A 14,871-nucleotide genomic window follows, 5' to 3' on the forward strand; every position below is an offset into this window, starting at 1 on the left:
TTCAACATGTCAGAGAGTTAGTACAGTTAGAAGGATCGAGTGTTAGTGTGTTTACATAGAGTTACTGCTGTCGCTGCTGGTGGACCACAGCACTGTTCATCAGCATAAAGCATTAAGAAGTTTGTGTTCAAAAGGTACAATCAGAGAATGAATTGATCCTCAACTGTTTATGCTAGTTGAGCTGGCTTTGCCTTAACTGACGCGCATCGCCTTTACTAACTAAGTTCAGATTCAACGAACGTTTGACGAACATTATTATCAGCTGTTTCCATGGCACTAAGGCATTAAACAACTTTCTTGCTAACATTTCTGCTAACTAGGGATTTTTTTTTCTCCAACACTTTTAAATGGTAGTTAGCTAGGAAGTGACTGAATGCTAACATTAGCCGTTTTCCAGTTTTTGCTAATGTTAGCAAACATTCTGTTTTACTTTGAAAATGGCCGAATTACAGTTTATCCAATTCCCTAAATATAAACAATCTGCAAACGTGGGAAAGCACTGTTTATTAAAGGGTTCTTTAAGGTGACAAAGAACTGCAAGTCTGTTGGAGGCAGCTTCAGATCAGTGACAGGCTGGACTTTGCTGTCATGCAGGATTAAATGAAAAGTATTTGGGAGTTCAGAAGTGTGATTTGTCTGAGCATTTTTCCACAAAAATCCAACAGGAAGTGCATCACATCAACCAAATGAGCAGCGAGTCTGAGTAATGATTTTAACATGCCCTCTACAGAAAGAAAACATGTCACTGAATGTCCCAAAAACAAAAGATTAACACTGATAGTGATTAGTAAAAGATAAGCTGTAATAAATCCAAAAACCTCTGTGATTGATCAAAAGGCATTCTGAGCTTCATAAACACCTGAAAGCTGTTAAACACACGAGTCTGGAGTGTGCCACTCTGAAATAATAACACAAATGTACTGTGCTCGATTTGTAAATGTGCCCACCAATAACAAAGATCCGTCTGCCTTGTAAAGGTTTTGACAGTTCCACTACGTAAAGCTAAGTGAACACTGACGTGACTTATGAGGCTGAGAGCTACAGGCTAGCTTCATGTTTTACACTGTTAGCTACATTATTTATGATTTGCTAAAATACACTATTTCTCATGATATTTAAGCTGACTAATCCACTCAGATAGTATTTGCTAGCGACAAGGATTCAGAGCAAGCAAGCTAACGTTAACAAGCTAGCTGTAGCTGCATCGTGATATTAGCTGATACAGTAATTTACAAACGTCCCAATCAACCCTGCAAGTTGCTTGAGTTGACATTACACTGGATGGCAGTTTGTATGCTCTAGCAAAGCTCTGTTTTGTGGTGGGTGGCGGTTCTTTGTTGATGTTAGCAGACCCACTTTTAAGCTAATGCTAGCTAGTTTTGCACACTGCACTGTTGGAGAGCTGAAGGCGCTCAGGAGCACATTAACGGCATGAAACCACCGGAGTATTTTTGCATAGTTAGTCTGAAGGCTGTTCGAGGCCAGACAGTGACGCTTACATTAGTTTGAAGTTATATTAAAATCCATGAAGGCAGCGGCACGGCAAAGCACATGTACATTTCTTTACATCGTACCGTTTAAGCATTGGCCGCATCATTTTCGTGAGGTTCAACTCACACGGTCAGATTTTAAATATCTGGTTTTAAAATTTAGCAACTAAATAAGATAATAAAATAATAAAATGATTCCAGTGGCACACTCCACTCTCTCTCCACAGTTTACAATAAACTCACACTCAGTAGCAACTTTGATAAGTAGGCCTCTGCAACCTAACCCAATACAACCGTCATCAGCTCCACTTACATGGTGTTCTAGGCGTTTCTAATGTTCTGCCCTCCAACATATAAAACTAACATCATGTATTTTACACATTTCAACACAAATTAAACCTTAAAAACTAAAACTGGAAATCACTGCAGAGCTATTTAGTTACATTAGATTGAACCGGTGTACCTAATGAAGGGGCCACTGAGCGCAGCTTTCCTCTACAACAATACAGTCGTGACACAAAGAGGCCAGAGGAGGCGCTAAACTCTGACGAGCCTGTTGCTCATGCTGCTTCTGTTGCTCGTGTTGCTCATGCTGCTTCTGTTGCTCATGCTGCTTCTGTTGCTCGTGTTGCTCATGTTGCTTCTGCTGCTCATGCTGCTTCTTTTGCTCGTGTTGCTCATGCTGCTTCTGTTGCTCGTGTTGCTTCTGTTGCTCGTGTTGCTCATGTTGCTCATGCTGCTTCTGTTGCTCGTGTTGCTTCTGTTGCTCGTGTTGCTTCTGTTGCTCGTGTTGCTTCTGTTGCTCGTGTTGCTCATGTTGCTGTCTGAATAAAGCTTGAATAATGTTCCTTCCTTTTTGCAGAGTTCAGTTAAGCTCAAGACTACAGATCCATCAAAGTCCAAATGTTGTCGACCAAAAGGCTTCATATCATGAAAAGTCCTCCGTCACTATGGTAACATGGCCAACATCCAGGGTTACTGCAGGTTGTAATGCCAAGATGGCCGCCACTGAAAAGAAATCTGTTCCAAAAAAAGTGTCATGTACATACTGTATGGATGTGCATAGGTTTAGTACTACAGCTCTGAAGCTCCGCCTCCTCTCTTGTCTTTTTGAGTGCTTTAGGTGTACACACACACACACACACACACACACACACACACACACACACACACACACACACACACACACACACACACACACACACACACACACACACACACACACACACACACACACTCTCTAAACGCACACTACATAATGTTTGTGCAAAGTAAATAACTGACAGAAATCAGACCCCAAACAGTCTGACTGATGAAGAGATGAACTACATTCAGCTACAACATCCTGGAATAGTGCAATATCCACACACACACACACACACACACACACACACACACACACACACACACACACACACACACACACAGTCGGGTCTTAGTGGCGATTTCGGCGCTGAGCTGCTCGTCCTTTCCCCTGCAGGATCTGATCCCATCTCTGCACAGAAACACAAACAGGAAGTGAAATTGACAAACAGGAAGTGAATCCTCCTGATTCTTGTTGATCGATTCCTCAACAGAATCAGAATCAGAAAAAACAGTGGAGGTAGTGTGGAGTAGTCACTACCTCCACCTCCACCTGTACTGCTGCAGGTGTGTTTACATAGAAAATAACAGGAAACGCTGCTCTGAAGCATCAACACACGTTTTTCACCATTAACTCATGTGGATGTGAATCGCACCTTGACCTTCCTGCCCATTTTCTCCTTCCACCTCTGAGCGATGGAGCCGTCAATCAGGAGCAACCTGCGGCACAAAGACAGAGCCAGGTTTATGCAGAGTTTCCCACAGTACACAGACCACGAGGTTCATTAAGAGTGAGGAAAACAAGTAATAGTGCTTCATCACAGGGTCACAACTCTTCATTAAACACTGGAAGCCTCTGGTGGAAAGTCGTCAGTCTGTGGATGAGCTGGTTAAATTGATGACCAACAATTGGACACACCTTTTACCCCAAAGAGCCTTCAGAGAGTTTAAGTGTGAAGTTTCCGGGTGGAGGCCTTACCTGGATGTCTCTTCATTCTCGTAGCCCATAATGAGGTACTCCTCCCCAGGAGTAAGAGGAGGACACAGGCAGGAGGAGGAGTAGTACAGCGTCTGTGTCTCCTTGGGAATGTTGACCAGAGAGGACTTGAGCACCTCCTTCACCTCCACTACTGCTGTGGGCTCCAGACCGCGGTTCCTCACCTCCCTCACCCTCGCCCTGATCACTGAAGGAGAGAGTCGTCAGCATACAGGGACACACTGAACAATCGTCTCACGCAGAGCATGCAGGGACACACTGACTATCAGGCTTCTAACGTTACAATATAAACTTTTATCATGATTTAAATCATCCCCGGCCTGTTTCCAGAACTCTTAATCATTGCCCATAGTTCAGACTTTTAACAAAATGTAATCAGGCTCTAGTGTTGCGTTCCACAAATAAAACATCTGAGCTTTATCGGCAGAATGAAGAAGCCTGAAGTCTTCTGACAGAAGGTGCAAAAAGGCAACAAGCTGTAAAGTGACTTTAATTTTTAAACCTGCCGACCTGATAACTTTCCACATGCTCACGCCCAAGCTTCCTTGGTTACCAACGTCCCCTTCCTGACAGGAAACATCTGATCAATCTGATCATGAGGCCCAATTTGATCTATGTAAACTAACCATCAGATATCCCACTGATTCGATAGAGGTCATTCATCACCGCACATTTATATTTATCTGGCATCTAAAGATGCTTCTTCAAAGTGACACCAATGACCTGTTTCATGTTGTGCACTTTGTTTAACAGGTAATTACTTATGTAGCCTACTCTTAAATGTGTCTGTCAATCGACCAATGGTTTGTGGTTGTATTTCTTATAATCAATAAGCCTGAGTTCGGGCCACTGTCCTTGGTGCTGAAAAGACCTATGCTTCTTAAATCAGAGATGGTGTTAATAAACTGTGTTTGATTATTGTCCAAATATTTGATCCTTCTGTAGTTTGCTGCTTTGGCACATCGGTCACTGAAACGTTCGGGTCGATAAAGAGATTGTGGAGGTAAACTGCTTTTGGATTCAATGACCAGAAGTTTCCCTGGTGCTGATTTTAGAGGCCAGAGGAGTCACAGGCAGTCACGGCCCAACATGCTCCCATTAGTGTTCTTATTTCATGGGACTCACTCGGCTTATAACTGAGCAGTAGTCCTTCCACCAGTTAAGTCTCACAGTTGTCCTCGTTGAAGCTTTCAACTCGAACCTTTACAGTTAAATCTGAAAGGTCATAGCCGTAGATCACTCTCATGGTTTCTGTCACAAAGCTTCTCACTAACGCTTTCTTTCTGTCAGCCTGCAGAGCTGGAGCTCAAACAGCAGTAACTGTGTGGCGGTGCAGCTGGCTGGCCTCAACAATAAAAGCATAATAAATGTAGAAGTGAGAGTGCCAGCAGGTTTCAGAGACCACCTTGTTGTGCACTCTGTCATGCCACCGTGCTTCACTTAACTCCTCAATTATATCTGAATATTTTGAAAGTGAGCTCTTGTTTTTATGATGGCTGGAAAGAATCTCAAATCTTCCCCGAATGGATTCTGTGGCCAGAAGCATTAGTGAGCTCAAGACGTCTGCATGGAAATCTCTGCTGGATTTGCCAAATCATGCCTGCGAGCTGGAATCATCTGGAAAAGCCTTTCTGGCCTTTTAGCATCAGCGTGTCTAATTTAATCTAAGTAACCTAAAAGGCCTCAGAACCAAGTCTTTTCTTCCACAAGGAGAAACAGAGCTCAGAGAGAAAGAATCCGCCGCAGAGTTTCGTGATATGAAACAGTTCTCATCGAGCAGCACAGTTAAGCCTCCTAACAAGTGAATACAGAGCAGTCCGACCTGCTGAATAGTTTTGGGGTGATGTTATCGCACATGTAGCACTCACAATTTATGACTGGAAATGAGACGTGATGCTCAGACCCGTTTAAACCAACAAAGCAGCACAAATACAAACCAGACTCTCGCAGAGCACATCAGCAGCTTCCTCTGAACTCAGCGATCTTTGAGAGGACTCACCATAGTTGTAGTTGTTCTTCAGGTAGGTTTTCAAACCCATTTTGACGTTCTTACATCGACAGCGATCTGCAGGCACACAAACAAACACAACAACGTTTGTCATGTTGTGTTCACATCAGACGGTGTGAATGCGAGAGAGAAGAAAAGTTTACGACTTCACGTTAACTCGCTCGCACAAATGTTGGTTTCAAAGGGAAGTTAAACATTTAGCAACACATTCATTTCCTGTGGTTACAGACTGACACGACGTGTCCTTTGATATCTCTGTATTTGTAGGCACCACTGTGCATCTGGAGATCAGCGCTTTAACAAATGTTTAGTCATTGACCGAAACAGTATTTACAGTCAGAAGCTGTTTGACAATAACCACTGGACATGCATCCAACATCAGCAGCAGTCACTGCTCCCGCCAAGAAGCTGTCCGTCACATAACCTCACCTGTGTTAAAGATTTAGCTTCAGGTGTGTTAGCCTCGAGAAAAATAAGCTAGCTGTTCTCCCCCGTTTCCAGTCTTTATGCTAAGCTAAGCTAATAGGCTGCTGGTTCAGACATGTCGACCTTCTCATCTTACTCTTGGAAAAAAAGAATCAGAGTATGTCCCATAAATTATTACTTTAACCCTCAGTCCTTTTAAGGCGACGCCTTCACCAGCAGGAGGAGCCTGAACTGGATCAGAGGACAGGTAAGCAGACAGGTAAGCAGACAGGTTACCTCCGTTTGGGCCTCTGCAGTGGAGGTTGTTGGAGTCCATCGGAAAGTCTGGACTGGATTCTGTCAGAGGATCAAACTTGGGATGATCAGTCACTTGGCAAACTCTGAGGTTAAACTGATTTGCATAACACGACAATACAGCGAGCCTCACCTGGGTTACACCTGGCTGGATCCTGGTAGTACGGATCTACAGAGACACAGAGAGGCATCGGTCAGCCTCAGCAAAGAATGAAGAAACATTCACGTCTCAGAAGGTTAGAGGATCATGGACTGAAATGAAACGACGTACGGTCCACAGAGGATGAATCCTACTGACTTTACCTGCAGGAGGTGAGGAGGTGAGGAAGTGAGGAGGTGAGGAGGTGAGGAGGTGAGGTGGACATTTGTGCCTTTGTGAACGATTATTGGAAGTCTTGATGAGCCCTTCAACTTTTCAACTAATGCCATTATCAGGTTGCACACTGCAGAGCATGATGCAGTGGCATTCTGCATTTGACACATACTGCATGTATTGGACATTCTAAGTCATATGGAAGTAAGCTTATTGGAAGGCCATATCTACCTGTTCCAGCTTGCACAGGTGACAGACGAGCTGCCTTCAGTCCTCCAGTGTCAGAACAACTTGAAACCACTGGAGCAGTGAAGGAGTAAACTTCTGCTGCTGTAAGTTTCTGTTCCAACTTCTCAACAGAAACTTTCAGACAGGACTGCCAGTGAAAATCACTGGAACAAGTTGAGCGTTCCACCCTGACTGAACCTCAGCAAATCAACAAATCACGGGGAGGGAAAATCCCCAGACCCCGCTGAGCCGAGCCGAGCCGGGGCAGCGCGGAGATACGTGGGTGTATGGTTATGGAGGTCAGGGGGATTGAGATGGTCCAGGGCCGGTTTAAAGAAGCAGAGGACAGTGAGGGTTTTATTGAGTGTAAAACGAGTGGGCCGCCTGTATCAAGGAGCTCTTTGAGAAAGTCAGTGGGAGTGAAGTCGGAGGGGAAATGAGTCACGCTATCTGTTGGAGAGGGAGCAGAAACAAACTGCTGAGAGGAGAAACATGATGCTCAGCGGAGCAGCGAGACGGCTTCCTGGTTTCAGAGAGGAGAGAGAAGTGAACTCATCCAGGAGCCGCGTCCGCACGGACACCAGGAGTCAGCCACACACGCTGTGTGTTGCTCCTCCTATCTGCCGTCTCCACAGTAACTTGCTCCTCTACCTTTTTGGTTGACAGTTAATTTATTCATTAAATGCAGTTTTAGATTCTTCATCAATTGTTTAAAAAAGTTCCCTAAAGCTGAAACGTAAATACACTGAAAGTCACAGTTAATGACAAACATTAGTTCACAGTAACTTTTCTGTGCCATCACCTCTGAGACCATCACAAGGGGACACTTCCACCTCAGCTGCCTCAGGAGAAAAACTCTACGGTACTTTTTAAATGACACGAGGTGAATGATCGTAATGGTACCTGGTCCCTCTGCCTTGACGATGGCCTCAGGTGAGATGCAGACCCCGCGGTCGTACAGCGGCAGCTCGCTGCAGGCCAGGCTGTCGGGCCAGCTGTGGTTGTAACGCTTCATCACCGGCTCACAGCCGTACTTGGCCCGCTCGCACACCGCCTTGCAGGGTTTGATGGGCTCGTGCTGGAAGTCAATGGTGCAGATGGGAGCGTACATCGCACACAGGAAGAACAGCAGGTCCGGACTGCAGCCAGTACCTGGAGAGACACGGACAGGTGTGTTAACAGGAGTGTTCCTCTAATCAAACAGGGGAAGTTTGAGTCTGTGAACTGGTTAAACACATTTTAATGTTTGGATTTAACTTCTTGTTTAAGGATATTTAATCTGGAGCTTCAGAGTCAGGGTGTTTTCCAAACAGGAAACAGGAAGTTCTTGGACACATTTGGTCGAACCCTTCCTGCGTGAGGCCGTGGGTGGATGAATAATCGTAGACCAGCCGCGGAGCACAGAGAAACTGTTCGTCCTTTTACAGCACTGTGAGCCGCTGTGTTTTGTTGTATTACACTGGGAAAAGTTGGCTTGTAAGCTAGGCTAACTAGCTTTCACTGGAAGCTGCTTAGCCTAGCTTGCTAGCACTGTTCCTAACAGAGTTGATAAACATGCTGAGGAGCAGGACAGGACTTACAGACGTGTTGGGACCTTTGACTCTCTCTGGTCACTGAACATTCAGTGTCACTTTCTTTAACCCTTTCATCCACGTTCATCCGACGCTCTGATCATCACAGATGAGGAAGTGGGCTGAGCATCAGTGTGAAACCGATTCTCACTAACCACTGACCTTCAGATTAACTGACACAGATTTAACTAGCACCATCTTGTGTCAAAGTTTCCTTTCTGGTGTGAAAGAAGCAGCAGGAACAAAACATGTCAAACCATCTGCATTTCGTGCGTCCCTCTCAGACTTTGTGTTCTGACTTTCGGGATGATTAATCGGCCTTTGATGGTCCGAGGAACGTTTGCTGTCTGCAGCTGAAGGACGTGCGGCGAGCCACACCCAGGACTGATCCTGGTTTCCATCCTGCTGCAGGTTTCACACGAGAGGAAACCAGAAGAGTTCAGCAGTGGCTAAAAGAGGACGAATCAGAGGTTTTCCTGCAGAGAAGGACTGAGGTTTGGCCGAGCGGCTTCGTAATGAAGTCACAGAAACACTCTGAACTTGTGACCTGACAGAGCTTCCTGGTTTTTGGCCTGCAGGTCTTTCATTACCACATTTTTATGGTTAAAGCTTCCGACCTCAGCTGAGCTCTGAGTTCAGCCGGGACAGAAGTGAATTTATTGAAGACAGAAGAAGTTCGTTACTGAACTCCAAACAGAAAAGATCAGAGACGACGGCGAGCTTCACATCCTGAAAGACTTCTGTTTAAAGTTAGACACAGTTAGCGACCAAGCTAACTCATAGCATGATACATGTGAAGATCGCTGCTCAGTTTCTATCTGAACAGTTATCAGGAGCAATAAAGGAAATGCAGCGACAGACCAAAGTCAGGAGGACAAACAAACGTAACACACGTCTGATTTTCATGTTAAACTGAAGCTGTTTGTGTTTGCTGAACATAAAGAACCTGTGATTCAGAGAGTGATGCCTTTAATGCTGATCCACAGAAGGTCCTCAGGAGGCGTCTTTCTCAAACATGGAACTTTATTAAAGAATATTTATATAAACAAAGAACCTCTGACCCCTGGATGGAGGAAGGAGGTTTCAGGTGCCTGATAAACTACACACACAGTCTGTGGTCACCTGACCGACATCAGATTTACGTCCTGGTTCAAAGAAGTGTGAAATATTGACTTTCTGCAGGACGTGGAGATAAAGAAAGTGAAAGAGCAGCTGAAAGGTCAGATCTGTCCTGCTCACAGATAGAGAGTGTGTGTGTGTGTGTGTGTGTGTGTGTGCAGAACATGCAGAGGAGCATGTTAACTTATCAAAAACACACAGAGGTTTCCACATTCTGTATCAGCAGGGAACAAAAGATTCTGAGCATCAACTTTTCAGTCAGTGACTAAAAAGATCAGATATAAAGTTATTTTCTTTGTTACATAAAACTGATGAAGAGATTCGTGCAAAGACCATCTTGGATCAGGACGACAGTCGGGGGGCCAGCAGGGCGCTCTGACTCTGACCGACCCTTCAAAATAAGACTCTTTATCACCGCTGCTGCTGCTGAGCCAAGTTTTCCCTGCTTAAGTAAACGCAATCAGAATGATGGTTTCCACAAGAATGTTGCTCTCTCAGTGAACTGATGGTTTTCAGCTTCCTGTCGCTCGGTCACAAGTTCAGACCAGATCAACACGGTTTCATTTAACAGGAGAAGAAGAAGAAGAAGAAGAAGAAGAAGGAGGAAGAAGGAGGAGGAAGAAGGAGGAGGAAGGAGGAGGAAGGAGGAGGAAGAAGAAGGAAGAAGAAGAAGAAGAAGAAGAAGAAGAACCCTGACATCTCTATATGTGATCAGATGTACAGTCACACTTGTTTCCTGTTCAGGTGAACTACCAATAAATATGATGCCAGTGATGAACACATGAATATCAGAACATCCAGCAGGAACAGAAACGGCGTGTCTGAAACAGTTTTTCTCTGGTTATGAAACAGAATTAAATTAATTCTGATGTCTGTATGTGAGCGACTAAGCAAACAGACCATCAGAGACACATTCATTATGTCTTATTCTTGATGGCTTAACCTGCAGACGGGGGGGCAGGAGGACATTTTTGTTAAAATGCACCACTTAAGCATGAACAGGACAAAATAAGAGATCAGAGGTCCGGCTTCGTCCACAGGGGGCGCCAACATCAACTCAAGGCCAAAGTTCCTCACAGCAGCTTTAAACGTGTTCTGTTGGACATGATCACTAAAGGAAATGAAACCGTGCACCCGCCGGTCATTCGATCGGACTTGAACAGTGTTTACTTTAATGTTCTTGTGTCATAAAAGTTCACGTGAACAGAAACGTGCTGTGCAGAACAACAGACAAAAGGAACCTTCAGGCTTGTTGAGGAGAAACGTGGAACAATCAATAAATATCAATAACACATGAAACAGATCAAATCAAAGAGAAACTTTAAAACATGAACAGAAATGTCCAGAAAACTATAAAAGACGATCTGACCTGACTGCGCTGAGACGCTGATTGTGTGTTCGAGTTCTGTCAGTTAATGAATCACTGAGTTTAATTAGCGGGATAATTAGTGAACAGCCCGGCAGTGACACTCACCCAGCAGCCCTTCAAACTGCTCGATGGCCAGCACCGCGTTGTCCTGCGTGCTGTGGTGGAGGTGGTTCGGCATCTTGGTCATGTTCCACGGCATGGACCGGCACAGCGGGATCCGAACCGACTCACAGGACGCCGCCCGGACCGCAGCCGGCCACAGCGCGCAGGACACGGCCAGCAGACACACGTAGAGTCCCGGGGAGAGCATGGCGGAGGGTGGGTTCAGTCACGGTGGAGTCACGGGGAGTTAGATCCAAACAGGGACGTGTTTCTCCGGCGGAGTGGTACCTCTCTCTGCTGCTGCTGTCCGGTCTGCGGGCAGCTCGAGGAGGCGGGAGGAGCTGCTTTCTTATTACTTTCACCTCCTCCTTTTCCTCCTCCTTCTCCACAACAACTCCCCTCCTCTCTTCCTCCCATTCTCCTCCTTCTTCCTCTCCTCCTCCTCCTCCTCCTCTCCTCTTTTTATCCTCCATGCATAAAGACAGATTCCTTTTAGATGAAAAGTAAACAGCAGAAAAGCTGCTAAAAGCTCAGAGATGTTTGTCATTACACTTCATGAAATCAGCGATGCGCACATTTTTTACTTCAGCAAAAGTTTGAAAATACTCCGTCACAGGTCAGAGGCTGCGTTCATGAAGTCCAGGTGTACTGACTGAGGGTGAAAGGACTCCTGGGGTCTGTGTCTGACTGTTCACACCGATGCAGCAGTGTTGGAGCAGCAGGTGGAGCTGCTCAAGGTGGACTGCTTCTTGTACAGTTAGCTAGTTCAGTCCAATGGTTTTCAATCTAGGGTTAGGGTTAGAACAAGGTTTGTTTTATTGGCTCATTTGTCGCCTGGACACTGAAGAGCTCCAGTTCAGAGAGCTTTCCAGCTAACCTGCCCCCGATGGGCCAATCACAACTGACTGCCTAATATGAGATGTGAATGATACGATGACTGTACACCGTTTAGGTACTTTTATAACAGCCAACTTACTGTGGATGATGCAGGTGAGGTGGGGATCTTCACAGTGTTGGTCCACTCCAGGGTGTGACAGTGAAAAGCTGTCAGGAGCTGCATCCTTCGAAAGAACACATCGTTAGCCTGTAGACGCTCAGGCCGAACTGCAATGACCCGGTCTGGTCTACAGAGGACTTCCTGTTTGTGTCACTGGCTGTTCCCGCCCTTAACCTTTCGCCTAGCAACAGGAGGCTAGCTGGCTAACTAGTGTAAGCTACTCCTCGTACATCCAGTTTGCTGTTGGATGAGATCATTTCATGTGTGATGTTTTACTTTTTGTGTTTTTTCATAATCTGAAGAATCATGATCAATGAAAACAAGAACACGTCTAAAGTTCAACCCGCCGCTCCCACAGTCTCTGCTGACTCCACATGAAGGTGTCCACGAGCAGACATTTGATCATCTCTACTTCAAACCCCTCACATGGTTCTATTAAGATAAAATATCATGAAATTTATTCATGTCATGTTGAAGACTACATCTCCCAGCATGCCCTGCAGGGAGCCCTGCTGTACTGTTTTCAAGGAAACCCCGTCCTTAACCCACAGCTGAGTTATGGATGTAGGGTCCAGCCTTAAAGTGACAGTGATGTAACTGAGAGGTCCGCAGGCTGGTGCTGACCTTTGACCCTGGCCGCTATGTTACATCAACAGCTCCTGTTATTGGTCCATTAAAGCAGAGTATGACGCTGCAGAGTGTGTGTGTGTGTGTGTGTGTGATGCACTAATGGTTGTCAGATGTTGGAGGAGCTTCCCATGTTAGAGTAACAGCCAACACACACACACACACACACACACACACACACGTCTCTTCTGACTTGTGGATCAACATGCAGAGAACTGAGTCAGCACTTTCCCTCCCTCCCTCCCTCCCTCCTTCCTTCCCTCCTTCCCTCCTCCTGTTCTCTTTTCTTTCTCTCCTTTCACTCTGTTCCTCTTCGTTCTCATGATTTCACCTCTGCAGTGAGTTTGTGACGTAAAACCTCACACACGTAAACACACTCAAGGTAAACACACAACCCAACGCAGCCAGGTCACTTCCATATTCTCCTTTTTCCTTGACCTCCAGTTGTCTCCTTGTTTCCTTGATTTCCTCCTCTCCTTTTTCCTTTTCTTCTGTATTTCCTCAGCTCATCCTTTCTTTTTCTCTCCTCTTTTCTTCTCATTGCTACTTTACCTTCTTTCAGCTTTTCTTTGTCACTATATGTCCTTGATTCCTCTCCTCTTTTCCTCTTATTCCCTAGTATCCAATGTTCTTCGTTTCCTTTCCTCTCCTCTTTTCTTTTGTTTCATCTCCCCCTTTTTTCTTTTCCTCCCCTTGTTTCCTCTTCTCTTCTATTTCTCCTTATTTCCTCACCTACCCTTTCTCTGTGCTTGTTTTCCTCATCTTTACTCTCCTTGTTTCTCTCCTCCTTTGTCCTTATTTTCTCGCCTCCTCTTTCTCCCTGTGTCCTCTCCTTGGTTCCGCTCCTCTTCTCCTTTCTTCTTATTTACTCTTCTTTCCTCTCCTCTCGGTCCTCTCTTCTTCGGAAACCTGACCTCTCTCTCCCTCGCTCCCTCTCTCCCTCTGTGTGTGTGTGTGTGCGTGCCTGTGTGTGTGTGTGAGAGATGAAAAGCTCCAATTTCAGCCAGAAATTCTCTCTCTCTGGAAATATTCTTGGAAACTACCAGAACCATTTCCAACATAAATAAGAGTGCAGCTGTCCACACACACACACACACACACACACACACACACACACACACACACACACACGCACACACATTGAAATAATCTACAACAATTACAGAATTTGCTGCAGAGGCTCAAAGTGGAGCTAAATCTGTCCTGAGGGCGGAGCGGGACGAGAGGTCACAGAGCGGGACGAGAGGTCACGGAACAGGACGAGAGGTCATGGAGCATCTGAGTTCTGTCACACTGATGGACCTTTAAACGCAGCCACCCACACACACACACACACACACACACACACACACACACATCATAGTTCTGAATGAGACATCGATCGGTTCTGTTTTCAGGTCTTTATGTAACAAAGTCTCGGAGTGAATGCGTCGAGTCGGATCAGCTCCATCAGACACAGTTTCCTCTGAAGTCTCTATGGGCTCATTGAAGCGGGGTGTGGCTCCCTCTTGTGGACACATGGGAAACATGTTAGCTTCATGCTAATTTTAATATTCTCGCATGTTCTCTTCTCTTCACCTGCTTTTATTTTCATGTTACAATGATCACCTGGTCAAAGAGTTTGATGTGTTCTGTGTGTGACGTCTTTTTTACTACATGAAGTTAAAGAAACAAAACGTGTTTTATCTGTCACTCATGTTAAAACACTTGTGACTACATGGTCTTTGATGTGTTTCTGTATAATGAGTTTGTAGATCTGTCGTGGTTACCGAGCTGCAGTGATGGACTGACACACTGACAGCAGGTCTCATGTTGCACAGCAGCCTTCAGGCTCACCTCCAGCAGAGCCGCCACTCTGCACAGTTTAACTGGGTTTGTACAGACGTCATGTCAGAACAGCTGGTTAGACTGGATTAGCTCTGGAGCAGGTCTAACGTGGACCAGGTGAAGTCAGCAGACGGAGCCTGGACTGGTGTTTTTAGTGTTTTCCTCTTGGACCAGAAGATGATGAAGGAAGACGTCTGTTTCTTTTAAACTGAACTGGATCAGCTGCTCTGGTTCCTGGAGTCTGACCTGGATTATCTACCAGCCGAGCCAGAGCCGTTCTGAGCCGAGCCGGACCGAAGCTGAACATCTGAAGAACAGGTTTTTATCACACTCAGTATTTTACTTGTTTCACCTTTATAGACTCATTCTGTGGTTCTTTTATCAGCGCAGAGAGAATGTCTGCATGTATCTGCCATCTTG

The 14,871-nt window shown here is 45.4% G+C and overlaps 1 protein-coding gene across 1 annotated transcript; it reads right to left on the minus strand.

Annotated features, from left to right (window-relative positions):
• Positions 1 to 2,659: 2,659 nt before the first annotated feature.
• On the minus strand, positions 2,660 to 11,307 carry frzb (frizzled related protein). Its single transcript, XM_069680775.1, has 8 exons — positions 11,004 to 11,307; positions 7,743 to 7,991; positions 6,432 to 6,467; positions 6,281 to 6,340; positions 5,570 to 5,635; positions 3,553 to 3,757; positions 3,230 to 3,293; positions 2,660 to 2,985 (listed from the first exon to the last, which is right to left on the minus strand). Exons 1-8 carry the CDS (start codon positions 11,206 to 11,208, stop codon positions 2,926 to 2,928), a joined length of 945 nt encoding a protein of 314 aa, XP_069536876.1. The 5' UTR covers positions 11,209 to 11,307; the 3' UTR covers positions 2,660 to 2,925.
• Between the last annotated feature and the right edge of the window lie 3,564 nt (positions 11,308 to 14,871).

Source organism: Semicossyphus pulcher, unplaced genomic scaffold, assembly GCF_022749685.1.
Source record: "Semicossyphus pulcher isolate SPU_LCO1_2020_fin unplaced genomic scaffold, fSemPul1.0.p SCAF_41, whole genome shotgun sequence".
In the NCBI taxonomy this organism is placed as follows: domain Eukaryota; kingdom Metazoa; phylum Chordata; class Actinopteri; order Labriformes; family Labridae; genus Semicossyphus; species Semicossyphus pulcher.